This window comes from Scleropages formosus, chromosome 6, assembly GCF_900964775.1.
Source record: "Scleropages formosus chromosome 6, fSclFor1.1, whole genome shotgun sequence".
Lineage (NCBI taxonomy): Eukaryota > Metazoa > Chordata > Actinopteri > Osteoglossiformes > Osteoglossidae > Scleropages > Scleropages formosus.
Genome location: NC_041811.1, coordinates 17,225,248 through 17,239,783, shown reverse-complemented (window position 1 = coordinate 17,239,783; position 14,536 = coordinate 17,225,248). Strand labels below are relative to the sequence as shown.

The 14,536-nt window shown below is 41.7% G+C and overlaps 1 protein-coding gene across 1 annotated transcript in view; it reads left to right on the top strand.

Moving 5' to 3' along the window:
- Positions 1–14,536, top strand: part of loxhd1a (lipoxygenase homology PLAT domains 1a) — a 45,861-nt gene that overhangs the window by 16,952 nt on the left and 14,373 nt on the right. The window contains exons 20-36 of the mRNA XM_029253074.1: positions 190–350; positions 2,077–2,404; positions 3,364–3,515; positions 3,896–4,029; positions 5,150–5,301; positions 5,513–5,617; positions 5,984–6,112; positions 6,274–6,438; positions 6,920–7,101; positions 7,539–7,655; positions 9,132–9,294; positions 9,965–10,119; positions 10,873–11,082; positions 11,179–11,308; positions 11,630–11,838; positions 13,187–13,372; positions 14,034–14,161. Of these exons, the coding sequence (XP_029108907.1) occupies positions 190–350; positions 2,077–2,404; positions 3,364–3,515; positions 3,896–4,029; positions 5,150–5,301; positions 5,513–5,617; positions 5,984–6,112; positions 6,274–6,438; positions 6,920–7,101; positions 7,539–7,655; positions 9,132–9,294; positions 9,965–10,119; positions 10,873–11,082; positions 11,179–11,308; positions 11,630–11,838; positions 13,187–13,372; positions 14,034–14,161 (2,806 nt within the window). The remainder of the gene's footprint in view (positions 1–189; positions 351–2,076; positions 2,405–3,363; positions 3,516–3,895; positions 4,030–5,149; positions 5,302–5,512; positions 5,618–5,983; positions 6,113–6,273; positions 6,439–6,919; positions 7,102–7,538; positions 7,656–9,131; positions 9,295–9,964; positions 10,120–10,872; positions 11,083–11,178; positions 11,309–11,629; positions 11,839–13,186; positions 13,373–14,033; positions 14,162–14,536) is intronic.

The following is a 14,536-nucleotide window of genomic DNA, read 5'->3' as shown; positions in this document are numbered from 1 at the left end:
CACATGGGCAATGCAGTCTTACTTTTAACATGGAGAAACCCAAGATCTAACCCGAAGAAGTTCTAGATTGAATGAATGACTTTTTAGAAGAATCATTAAAATTGTCCCAACATTTGTCGGCAGCTCCATCGGATTAAAGTGTTTTTAAAAAAAAATGTTTTTTTTTTTTTTGCTTTTGCTTTTTTCCAGTGATTAATTATGAGATAACAGTTATTACTGGGGACCTCCGTGCTGCTGGCACCAATGCCAACGTCTTCATTCAGATATATGGGAATGAAGGAAAAACTGAATTAATCACTCTGAAAAGTAGGTCAAACAACTTCGAGAGAGGAACCACAGAGATATTCAAGGTTTGTACAGATATGTCTGTGTTTTATGTTGAAATCATGGGACTGTTAATGGATGAAACAGTGTGTTTGGTGCATATTTTAATGAAGAATGAAGGAAACATTTATTGGCGGTAGAACTTTTAATTTTATAGAACAATATATCAGAAGAGGGTTATTGACAGGTTATTAATTTTATATTTGTCAGTTTATAACTTTTACACCATGCATTATTTTGCAATATTTTTGTATATTTTAAAAAATAAACATGCATAAGGAAATATGTGACGTACTATATACTGCTAGAGGGGGGTGCGGTGGCGCAGCGGGTTTGGCTGGGTCCCCCTGTCTGGCAGGTCTGGGGTTTGAGTCCTGCTTGGGGTGCCTTGTGACGGACTGGCATCCTGTCCTGGGTGTGTCCCCTCCCCCTCCGGTCTTGCACCCTGTGTTGCTGGTTTAGGCTCGGTTTACTGCCACCCCACTTGGGACAAGTGGTTTCAGACAGTGTCTATGCGTGTGTGTGTGTGTGTGTGTGTGTGTGTGTGTGTGTGTGTGTGTGTGTGTGTATGTATGAATGTATGCGTATTGCTAGTTCCCATCATGCAGGACAACTCATGGCTTCTTTCCTCCCAAAAAACTACCACAGTGGGACAGATTTACTATGAATTTGCAGAGATGTCCGTACATTCAGCCATCCAATTTCAATTACCGCTTGTCCTGAGCATGTTACAAGGCTGAGGGGGTACACTCTGGAGGGGATGCCAGTCCATCAGAGGGTAGTCACACACACACACACACACTCACTCATCCATTTACACTCTACAGGCAATATAGCATCACTAATCCTGATCTGAATGTCTTTGGACTGTGGCAGGAAACTCACACAGACACAGGGAAGACGTTTAAATGCCACACAGACTGAGCGGAAATTGAACCCATGTTCTCTTGCACCATCCAGGCACTGTAAGACTGCAGCCTTATTTGCTGGGCCTGAACAATGAAAAAATCATATAATTATTTTTTATACGAGGGGTGCGGTGGCGCAGTGGGCTGGGCCACAGTCCTGTTCTCCGGTGGGTCTGGGGTTCGAGTCCCGCTTGGGGTGCCTTGCGGCGGACTGGCGTCCCGTCCTGGGTGTGTCCCCTCCCCCTCCGGCCTTACGCCCTGTGTTGCCGGGTAGGCTCCGGTTCCCCGTGACCCTGTATGGGACAAGCGGTTCTGAAAATGTGTGTGTGTGTGTGTATTTTTTATACACAATTCAACTTAAATAAATTCAGAAGTTAAATGAAAATTCATCCATGCCTCCATCCAACCATCCGTTCGTCCGTACTAGTGTGAGCGACAGTGACAACAGGGAAAACAGGACCAAGAAAATTTCCACCTCCATGAACAATTTCCATATCCTTTTGGGGTGACCCAGATTTTTCCAGGCCAGACCTGAATTTCACCCAGTGGGAGATGCTTTCCCATAGGACTTGTCCAGAGGACATTCTGATCTGGTGCCTGAATCAATTTAAATGCCTCCTCTTGATCTAGAGCAGTAGTGATTCTATGCTAAGGGCCTCCCTGACCTCTGATTTCTGCACCCTGTCACTAAATGTGAGCACCACCAACTTACCAAAGAACCTCATTTCCTCCACTTGGAAAAGGAAATTTAATTTTATTGTGCATTTTTGTCTTTGATTACTAGAGATAGAAACAGGTACAAATTTTTCAACTGGCATGGTGAGTCTTTTCTAATCCCATACAGGTTGAAGCCCTGGATGTCGGAAAGATCTACAAGATTCGTATCGGTCATGATGGCTCTGGCATTGGTGATGGTTGGTTCCTGGACACGGTGGACATCAAGCGATTAACCATGGCCCTAGTGCCCAAGGAGGTCAAGAAGGAGGACAAGAAGGACAAGAAAAAAAAGAAGAAGAAAAAGGATGAGGATGAGGAGGAGGAGGAAGGCCCCCCGGAGCTGCAGCAGGTGGTGGAGACGTACTCTTTCTCCTGCCACCGGTGGCTGGCTAGGGATGAGGAGGATGGAGAGCTGGTAGTGGAGCTACTTCCAGAGAACGGGGAAGACCTGGAGGGTATGGATTCCCCCCTGCCCTACTCAACCATAACTCAGCCTCATTTCCCTATCTCAGACTGCCAGTTTATCCCGTCTCAATTAAACTGTCAATTGAACTCCTCGGTTCCTTTTTATCACAGGGACTATTCACACAGTGCTCACTTAGGTTATCCGTCAGCATCATCTATCTTGAAGCCAAATCCTTAATTAGGTGAGATTAAACATATTTTCTTCAGAGCTAATGAGCAGCCATGCCATTGAAACACTTCTTTGCCTTAAATGCCTTGCGACATTTTCACTAGGTATTTGTCAATCAGCAATTCAAGCAGGAAATACTTGGGACAAAGAAACCTCTCTGATGGATGTGTGGCTCATAAAAGAGTTTTTTCTGGCTTTTTCTGAGAAGTGGAAATTAGTGCGCCTGCTTCAGTGCGAGATAAAGTGAAAGAGGCCCTCTGAACAGTTCCATCTCTTTGACTGTTACCATAAACTTGAAGAGAAACAGAGGTTATATTTTACTGCATAAATGATCACAGAAAAAACAGGGTAGAGGAAATTAAACAGACACATCATGCATTTTTCTGTGCTGATTAAGTATAAGATATGTATTGCTCCCATGTAAGAATAGCTCAATCATTATGTTGCTAAAAAAATTTAATGTCATTAATTAAAATATAATTGTCAAGTTGTCCATCATCCATTGTCCACAACCGCTTGTCCCAAGCGGGGTCGCAGCAAGCCGGAGCCTAACCCGGCATCACAGGGCACAAGGCCGAAGGGGAGGGGACACATCCAGGGTGGTACGCCAGTCGGTCGCAAGGCACCCCAAGCAGGGCTCAAATCCCAGACCCGCCATACAGCAAGCACTGGCTGAAGCCGCCATGCCACCCAGGGCAAAAATGAATCTCAGGCAAAGAGGAAATTTCACAGTTAATAGATAATGAAGCTGACGTGAGCGAGTCTTGTGTTCTGTTGCAGAGAACTCGTACGAAGTCCATGTGTTCACCGGGACCATGTGGGGAGCTGGAACTGATGCCAATGTTTACATCACTGTTTATGGGGAGACGGGAGACACTGGAGAACGTTACCTGAAGAAGTCCAATCACCTCAATAAGTTTGAGAAGGGGCAGGTACGAGGGTCATGGATTCACACAGTGTCAAGGCCATCTCTAATAATCATAAGAAATAATATACAACTTTATTGGACATCTCAAGATATGGAGTTATATTTGTGATGAAAGGAAGGAATCACAACATTACCTTCAGCTGTTGGGTTGCACGTGCATCAACTGAACATAAAGAACAAACAGGAGGATTGATCCAAACCCCAAGTTTTTATTCATAGTCCATTTGTCAAGACATGATCTGTTTTTACTTCATTTTTTTTTTGAAAAATACAAAACTTCAGATGTGCTATAGGGACACATGTCCACCTTTGGAATCAGATTATACTATGTGTGCTGGAGTCTGACTACTTCTCTAACGTTGTGTAATTTCTCGTACTATGTAGGAAGACACATTCAGCATTACTGCGATTGACTTAGGGCCACTGAAGAAGCTGCGAATTCGCCATGACAATACCCAGGCTCACTCAGGCTGGTTCCTGGACCGAGTGGAGATAGTAGATAGCAAGGATGATACCACGTGAGTTGCACACGTGTAGAGTCCATTCTTGTCTACACACGTAAGGTACACAGTCACATGAGTGGCCAGAACTCAAGTGCGCTTCAATCCTAGTGTACAACAAAATGCAGTCAATACTAGATCTGCATACATTTGGATGTCTATATGATATCTTGAGTACCGACGGTCCCGATTTACGATGGGGTTACGTTCCAATAAACCCATCATAAGTCGAAAATATCGTAAGTAAAATATGCATTTAATACACCTAACCTACCGAACATCATTGCTTCTTATTCTTCTTATTGCCCTCATGCTGGGCAATTATCTTGAGTTTCTCCTGAAGAGTAATTGCCTTCTTCTTCTTCTCACCAGTAGCAGGAGACACAGATGGATGTTTTGTAGACATGATGGATGCACAAAACAACATAGATGTAGGGGGTTATCAAAAAAAAATGCTGGCGACACAGAACACTAAAGTATTGGTTGTATACTAGCGACCACGTGGCAGACTGGGAAATGTGGATCGCTGTCACTGCCCAGCTGCCCAGCATCACAAGAGAGTATCGTACGGCGTATCGCTTGTCTGGGAAAAAATCTAAATTCAAAATTCGAAGTAAACCATCATAAAGTAGAAAAATCATAAGTCGGTCCATCGTAACTCGGAGACCATCTGTACTAAATTGAAATGTGAAATGAAAATCCATCCATCCCAAATAAATTAATCTGACAAAATAAATTAATATGGCACTACTTTCAAATTATTTATATAAAAGTGAAGGTATGATGTATGCAAAGTGCAAAATTTTATGTATATATTCTATGAATTCTTCACACATTTCCTGATAAAATGATTACAAAGCTGACCCTCACCCCCTGGTGGGGAGTACCATAAAAACCTTCCGTGAGATGGATCTGCCTAAACTGTATCAGTGCAGCAGTTCTGATCACACTCCTGAAAAAACTTGAATTGTTTTATGACGCTGTCTTTCCAGTTCTGGTAAATGACAACATAACAACTCCACAAACGAAATATTTTTTTACCTCATCAGAAGTTCAGCCTTCTGAACATTTGACCAGTCAGGCCAAGTTCATAAAAGTAGGATTCTATAGTAAATTTTGAATACTACCCTATCCAAAGATACTACTTCCCCTGCAAGCGTTGGCTGGCCATTGATGAGGATGATGGCCAGATTGCACGGGAGCTGGTGCCAGTGGATGAAGCCTTCATGAAGAAGGATGATGATGATGATGAGGATAACTCAGGAGCAACGCTGGGGTTGGAACAAAAGGGTAGGTGAGCGGAAACTGGTCAGGGAGAATGAAGTACTTTGATTACTCATGTACTTACTTGATTATGTAGTGCTCATGTAACTTTTGCACATACATGTTTTAAAGAATAGAAATTGCTCTATTTTTCAAGCCTGTTTCATGCTCTAGTTGGATACCCCATTTCATTTTTATTTATTAATGTTCTTTATAACTTACCTTTTTTACTTCTTAGCCATGTCTACTACCTATACTCTGAGGGTGAAGACAGGAGACAAGAAGTATGCTGGTACAGATGCCAATGTTTTTGCGATACTTTACGGTACAAAGGATGACACAGGTAATGTTTTTAATGTTCTATATGGAGGAAAAATTCAGCCTAGCACCATTTTATATGGACTGAACTTTTTTTAATTCATGTTCGTGTTAATTAATGTCAATTTCAATGTTATTATTTGACAGTTCTACTCTTTGTTGAAATCTTGAAACAATTTAATGAACAATCAGTGTATTAATGTTTTTGAAGAAGATCTTATGCCAGCTGTATAGTGTATATGAACAGTGTGTTTTTTGACATCATATAAGAAAACATTTGCAATTCCCTCTTGATCCAGGTACTGTGATTACTTTACATGCATCTTTCATATGCAACCATTGTCACATTATTTTGGTATCTATAATTATTAATACATTATTTTCTCCGCAGGTTTAATAAACCTCAAAGCTTCTAAGACACACAAAAACAAGTTTGAGCGAGGAATGATTGACGAGTTCACAGTGGAAGCTGTAGACCTTGGCACGTTGAAGAAACTACATATAGGACATGATGACTCAGGTAAAAGCAGAAGCAAAGAAAAAATTATCTTTTTTCCAGAAAATGAAGCAAAGCAACCTTTGTTCAATTATGGTTCAGCAATTTTAAAATTTTTCTAATTCGTCAGTTTGGGGACATGTATAGGAGGTTGCAGCTAAAAACATAAACCCGTCACTTTCCAGGAGGCTCGGCTGGGTGGTTTCTGGACTGGGTGGAAATTGATGCACCGTCCCAGGGTCAAAAAATTCACTTTCCCTGTGGCCGCTGGCTGGACAGGGGAGAGGATGATGGAGCCATCGTCAGGGACCTCTACCCTGCTGACCTGCAGACTGAGCTATATACCCCATGTGAGGCCTTTACTCTCTCTTTGATCCTGAAGCAATGTGTTAGTCTACAGAAAGTCTGTCCATCAGGGTCCCGAGACCAGCAGTTGTATCATCTTGTCTCAAGACAGTTTGAGAAAAGCCAAAGTGAAAATGCTGGATTCTGGCAACACCACCCTTTTAGCTGGATTACACGCTTTCAGTAAAAGTTACACTGGTATTTCATTAAACAAATTGAAAGAGAGCCAATAAGAATGTGACAAATGAAATGAAATATGTAACGGCAAATCGTGTTTCTCTAAGGCTTGCTTGTGCAGGTGATGCTTTAAGTCTCAAATTAGTCAAAAACTGTGTCAAAACAACGCGTAATTTTTGTAGGAGTTTTGTGTAACAGGTTGAAGGGCAAAACAAAATAGAAAGCAAAAGGGTTACAGTGAGATGTATCTGTTACATGAAATGTAAATGTAAAGTTATAGTGAAACGCATTTTGTCTCTTGGGTTTCAGTTGTGCCTTATGAGATCACTACATTTACAAGCGATGTTTTTGGAGCGGGGACAGATGCAGACGTCTTCATTGTGCTTTACGGACGTGATGGGGTCTGCACACAGCAGAAGTCTCTGTGTGTGAACAAGCGGGAGAGACGCATGTACTTTGAGAGGGGAGCTGAAGACATGTTCATAGTTGAGGTGTGACATCATTCTGTATATCTGTACTTAATACGGAAGTCACAAACGTAAAAATCTAAATTCACACACCCTGAGCTCTTCATAAAATGTTATGTGTTTATGTTCTTACTTTTGACCAACAGAGAGCAGCACTAGTCCAGTACAGCCTTGTGTTCTTTCTTGTACTGTATTTAAAGTAAATAACTACTGTAGTAGCATGTATAGTGATGTGAAACAAGGCTGCAACTTGTGAAATCAACACTGATAAACTCAAAAAACAACATTAACACTCGACATTTATTGATTTTACATAATAGATGAAATTTACATGACAATAATTTTTTTAAATGCAGGTAGTCATTGCAATGTATCTACATCTTTTACTGTTCGTCTCACAGTTCTTCATAATTTGCATAGTAAGAGCTGAATCGAGCGTTAGTGTTGTGTTTTGACTTCAGCTGGAAGATGTTGGTGATGTTATAGAGAAGATCCGAATTGGCCATGACAACAGAGGAATAAATAGTGGCTGGCACTTGGACAGGGTTGAAATCAGAAGGCTCCTCAGAAAAGGAAAGGTATCTATCTACACATGCTTTTCATTCTATACATACTATACATGTACATAGAGAATTCACAGTAACATTTCCTCTGGCTCAAGGTCCTTAAGCAACATTATTTAGGCTAGATTTAGAGTTGGCATTGCACCCCAGTAATGCTGCAATCCATAAAGGTCCATACTGGGGTATTTTTTGACAGTAATAGCTGTAGGTCCAACCAGGGAGCTGTACCCAGTTGATCTGTATGTTGAGGACAGTATAATGATGCAGCTGACATGCCAACTAGGCCCAGTAATAATCCCTGTTAATAGAGCACAGGCAGATACTGTGTAGAGGGCTATATTTAGCGATCTGATATACTTGCAAAATCTTTTTGATCTGTATGGATTTCTTTGTTTTCAGGGTTTTGTATATTGCTACATTGGATTTTTTTCAGAAAAGGAAGATTGTTGTTTATTTTGTGTTTGTTTTTTATAGTCCTGACTGATAAACTTTGAGGTGGTCAAGTTTAGCACACATGGGAGTCACAAACATGAACACCACAAATCCATGTGTGACACCTCTGTAGTTTATGGTATTTTTCGTTTTACCTTTGGCATCAGCATACTGTATCAAAGCATCTTGGTGTTTCCTCACTAATTTAATGGTACAGTAGTTATAATGACTGTGCAGACATCATGCAGATGTCTAAAGAGTTCAGGTGAAGATCTGTCCTGCTACACAAATGCATAAAAGAAGAAAAACTGTCTAGCTTTAAATAAACTTGTTCTTTAAGCCAATAAATAATTTCAGACAATGAATTACAGGCTTAATAGTAATAGAGCTGTGCTCTCACATCTGCCCAACTAATTGAAATGAAAATTATGAATAATACAGAATCATCAAGACTGTCAAAATGTGCCCTTTTCCACCATAATGAGGAGCTGTTCACAGTGACAGAGGAATGGGAGTATGAAAAACATTTCATGTGTTATCTTGTGATAGAAACATCTGCAGTTTGCCTTGCTAAGTATATTAGATGTTCTCAATCTCCTCAATTTTTCTGTCAAGTCTGAAGCAAAGTTTTCTCTGATCTCCTCTACCTCATTCCCAAAAAGTCTCAGAAAGGGTCCTTTTGACAGTGCTTCTCCTCTGTCTCCTTGCCTAAAAGTCTCATGACAGTCTTTTATAAAAACATCTCTTCTACCTCTCCACCAAAAGGTCTCAGTGATGGTTGTCTTTGCTGACCACATTTCCTCTGCCTTTTTACCCAAAGAGCTCAGAGATGGTTTTCTTTAGGAAACATATGTCATCTGATTCTCCATCAAATGGTCTTAGTGATGGTTATCCTCAGTGAAAGCATCTCCTCTACCTCTCTGTTGAATGGTCTTCATTAAGGAACATATCTACATTGACTCTGTGCTGAAAGGCTTAAAGGAACACAACTCCTCTACTGAAAGGTCCCTGGGATAGCCATGCTGAGTGAATCCATTTCCTCTGCCTGTCTTCTGAAAGGGCTCAGAGACAGTAATCTTCCCATGTGAACGCTGGCTGGCCAAGTCGGAGGACGACGGGGAGACGGTGAGGGAGCTGGTACCCTCTGAAATCATCCAGGAGAAACTGCTGAGGGACGGGACCCTGAAACAGACAGTCACTGAGGTGGAAGATGCCCTCGAGAGTACGTACTTGCCGTTCCCATTAGTAGTGTTCAGAATGAATAAATTGTATTTGAAGGATAAACACAGCATTATGCATAAATTAAACATATGGGTACTCATTCTTAACTGATGGGTAAGACAAGTAAAGTACTCCGCACTTACATAATCATTTCCATTTGTTTTTCTTCAGTCCAGAAGCTTGTATTATTATTTATGGTAGAATTAATGGTTGCCTAATTAGATTTAAAAAATTTCACCATTGTCTTGAAAATTGGCAATTAAAGCTGATTGTTACATTGGGAGAGTATATTGTTCCTGGGGCTTATGGACATGGTAAACACTGGTCTTAGATGTAAACCAATTACAGGAGGAAAATATATCTGGAAAGAGGCCTCTAAGCTGTCTGCAAAGACATTTTCTGTGCAGCAGGTGAACAGTGAAGAAGCTTGCAAGGAAAAAAATGACAGAAAATTGTGGTCCTTTGATGGTGCATCTAAAAGTGGTAGCAATTTGTCCCTATTTCAAGCTGCTCTGTTTTGTTCTGTCATCTGTCGTTTTGCGTTCTAAAGAGAGAATGCCAGAAAAACCTAAATACAAAAAAACTGTAGACCCTGTTTAACTGTCGACGCAGTGCGTCTCATGGATGCCATCTTTTTCACCCATGTGTCGTCTTGCACGTCTCATCCTCAGCTCACACATACAAGGTGTCCGTCATGACAGGTGATGTCTATGGCTCAGGCACGGACGCAAACGTGTTCCTCACCATCTTCGGAGACCTCGGTGATACGGGAGAACGCAAACTCAGCAAGTCTGAGAACAACAGCAACAAGTTTGAGAGAGGATCGGTGAGGCGGGAGAACAGGCTTAGTGTCACACTGGCTTTCTTTTTGGAAAAGCATTCTTAACAAAAGCAGTTCTGTACTTAGCAGACACCCTTTACAGCAGTTCATCACGAGTGAAGAGAACATCTTCGATCTATCTAAACCGCTAGGATTTTAGCTACTTTCCAAGTCTGAGTCAGCATTGCCAATGGCACTAATCCAGTGTATGAGGCCTTTTTAATATGAACATTATACTATACATAAACGAATTGACCATTGCTGGAGATGACAGTTAAATCATGAAATCTTGTAGAACTGCAGTGATTTTGTGGCTGTGTTATATTTTGGAGTCAGACTGCCATCTAACTTTTTCAGTCTCACAGTAGTTAGCCTTCTCATCTGACTCCATGAGGAAAAGATGCTAGATGGAAACTGGACAGAGAGAAAGATTTTCTGAGTGCATATTTCATCTTGCATGTCTCTCTGGAGCTCACAAGGCTGCAAAACAGCATCAAAAAGTTGTGTGTAAAAGACCTGTTGTAATATATTTGATAAAGTCTTTCATTATTTTCTCAGTCAACTGTTTTTTAAGGAGAGAAAATTTCATAAATTTTTAAAATTTCTGTTAAAAAATTATAGGCTGTATTAGCAAAAAAGACATACATATGCACACAGGGTAAATCAATTGTGGTACTAATAAAATACAGTCAAATTCAATCTATTACATACCATATTTGTATTTCAGTAAAAACTAGCAGGTCTTGTCTTGCATACCAGGTGGACAAGTTCACTATTGAAGCCGTGGATCTGGGACAAGTCTACAAGGTCAAGATTCGACATGACAACAGTATGATTAGTCCAGACTGGTACCTGGACCAAGTGGAGGTTGTTGATGTGGAAACAGAGGAGGTCTATCTGTTCCTGTGTGAGCGCTGGCTCTCCAGAAAAAAGGAGGACAAATGTATTGAGAGGTTCTTCTTCATCAAGGTAACTCACTTTCTACACATGAGTCTTTGATCCTTCAAACATTATGCACACACATTTATGGTTTAACTTTTCAGGCAACATATTGTTTTCTCTCAGGGATATGAAGGAGTAAGGGACTTGTCCAAGAACATAAAGGGCTCGTCCTCAAGTATGAAGAGTCTGGACAGCAACATGAACAAGAAGAACAAGAAAAAGAAGGAAGATGAAATGGACGATGAGCTCCCCCGTACAGCAGTCATTCCTGATTTGCTTCTTTCTTTGAGAGTTCATTCAGCTCTTAGACCTAAAGAAAGTTGTTTGGAAATAGTAACGCTCTTAAAGTTCTAGCTTTTATCCAAAACATTTAGTTCTACATGTTAATAAAATAAGTTAAAAATAATTAATAAAATCTCAAGTTTAATAGCACTAGTGATATGCTGTGTTCCTTTAAAGAAATATTATGTTGAGTTAATAAATTTAAATTCTTATGTCAAGAGCATATTCACTTGGCTAAAATTAATTAATGAGTACTGGTGTATGAAACTAAAATTGATTTTTCCCTTCACAGTCATCCCATACCATTTCAGCATCTCCACTGGAGTGGAGCGAGATGCCAGCACTACGAGCCGTGTTTACGTCATCGTTGTGGGAGCCAACCAAGTCGAGACAGATCGTCTTTGGCTGGACCTCCCTGAGGAAAAGAATTGTTTTGCTGCTGGGAGCATGGATAACTTTGAACTCTATGGTGCTGATGTGGGGGAGATAAAGAAAGTGGAGGTGAGGGCCAGTGTTAGCAAAAGGTAGATGTAGAGCAAAAATGTTACACTGACCTGCAGCCTATATAAGGTCTGATGAAGCTGACCTGTAGGAAGATCAGTCATTGGAGGCGTTGCCCACTGTGAATTTCACACAATTTGGTCAAACAGCTGAAAGTGAAAACAGTGAAATCCTCAAGTACAGACTGAATCCAGAAAAGACAGAAAAGCTTCCAGGAGCTTGAGTCAGTAAAAAAAAATTAGAAAACAGGGCTGATATTGAAATTAACTATATGGACTCTGAGCAAGGGGGGTGTGGTGGTGCAGTGGGTTGGACCAAGTCCTGCTCTCTAGAAGGGTCTGGGGTTCAAGTCCTGCTTGGGGTGCCTTGCGATGGACTGGCATCCTGTCCTGGGTGCGTCTCCTTTCCTCCTCGGCCTTGCATCCTGTGTTGCCGGGTCAGGCTCTGGCTCGCCGTGACCCTGCTCAGGACAAGTGGTTGTTCACAATAGATTGATGGAGTCTGAGCAGTTTCTGCCTATTTGAATGAACTTCTATAGAAACTTTGTTTCTTTAGTCCAGTGTAGGATTATTGTGAATTCACTTGATTCTCCAAGTCTCCAAGAGCAAACCTGGATAATAAGGCTCAGGAGTAATTGCACACACACTGGATAATCATTATCAGTAGAGCTAAATTACCATATAATTACTTTTTATGGGTCAAAAATATGTGTCAAATGTGTCTTGCTCATGCGGTGAAGGTTGAGGAAGAAGTGTCGCTACCCCTAGGTGGGAACAGGAGAAACGGGATCGCCGATGTTCTGGTAAAGGGGGGGAAGGATGCAGTCAGAGCCATCAAAAACTGTCCTGAATGTTTAATTTTATTACTCTTTTTCTGTTGATTTGCACATCATTGTTTCACAAAAGCACACATAATGTAAGTACACAGACCTACAAACATATTTTTTTCCAAGTATAGAGGCACATGTGCCTATAGCCGTTTCACTAAAGAGTCAGGCTAGCATTTTCTCAGTGAAAACCTTGTATGAGGCTAACACTGATGCACTCATCATGTTTTTGTTGCATTTTCATCACTTCTGAGCACAGTCGTGTCTTGTGACAAGGCCTGTCTGTCAAATCTCTGACCCACAAGTTAATCACCAATTACATACCACAGCAGGTGGCAGGCTTCCCTGTAGTCAGAGGCCATGGGCCCTCCGTCAAGTCCAACAGGAAACTGCTTCAGGTGCCAGATCTCTGCTATATGACTGGCAGGTGACTCAGATGCCTGACAGAAAGCCAACCTTGGGCTGCAAGTTGGGGCCAACTCAAGGCCCCCTGCGCTAATCCCCCCACCATTATTTCCACAGCTGGGGCACGACGGGGCAACACCAGAGAGTTGCTGGCTGGTCGATGAGCTGTCCGTCGCCGTGCCAACCAAAGGAATCAAGTATGTCTTCCCGTGCAAATGCTGGCTGGCGAAGGACAGAGGAGATGGGCTGACGGCACGCATATTCAATGTACTGGATGCAGACAGCATCACCATTACGCAAAAGGTCAGCTGGCTGCAGCTCTGCAGAATGAAATTCACCAGATTGGCAGTGTTAGCAAGATTACCAGGGCAGATTTATCTGGCGTGACATTCAAAATGCCCTCTGCTCCAACATCTGTTTCAAACATCTTATCCAACAGCTGGTTTGGATGCCTCCACATCTCCCTAATCCATGTAGACCTGTCAACGAAAACTGCTTTTAAATACGATGTCTTGATTAATCACAGGATTTATTTTAGCAATCAAGAGCAAATGAGGTTGCAAAAAATACCATTTTGAATTAACAGATCTTAAATGTCTTTAGTTTGATATTTGAATTTTTAGTAAAAAATTTAAGACATAAATGTTTAACAGAGGTGGGGGGCGCGGTGGCGCAGTGGGTTGGATCGGGTCCTGCTCTCTGGTGGGTCTGGGGTTCAAGTCCCATCTGGGGTGCTTTGCGGTGGACTGGCATCCCGTCCTGGGTGTGTCTCCTCCCCCTCCGGCCTTATGCCCTGTGTTGCCGGGCAGGCTCCGGTTCCCCGCGACCCCGTATGGAACAAGCGGTTCAGAAAATGTGTGTGTGTGTTTAACAGAGAAATTCTTTACTGAGCAACTTTACAGTAAGCTGTATGCAGAGATAGAGACCTTTTTTAAAAAAAGGAAGATGGTTTTTTTTCATACAGGTTATCTATGAGATTACAGTCGTCACTGGAGACGTTCAGAATGCTGGGACGGACACCAGAATTTCCCTATACGTGTTTGGGGCCAATGGCAGCACAGAGGAGATCCTTCTCCAGAAGAATGAGGACAGGTACCAAAAATGACCCCTGCAGCAGAATATTTTACTTGGATCAGGAAAACATGAGATACTGTTTGTTATTTAAAAGAATTACCCTTTGTATGTAGCTGCAGCTGCGTAGTTCATTCTGGATTGTTATCCTGGAACGTTTTAGGCACTTTATAATAATAATAAGAATAAGAATAGTACTCATGCACCCTTCCTGGATCAGGGCCTTGTCTTAGCAGAGGGACTTGGGTGATCTAGGGATCTCCAGAGCTATATGGTTGGGAGCAGTATGTTCCTGATAGGGTCTCCCATGGCAACCAGGTCTGGAGTGAAGATCCAGACGAACACAATCAACAAAACCACTATGACGAACGTAAACAAGTCAACATTTACCCTGCC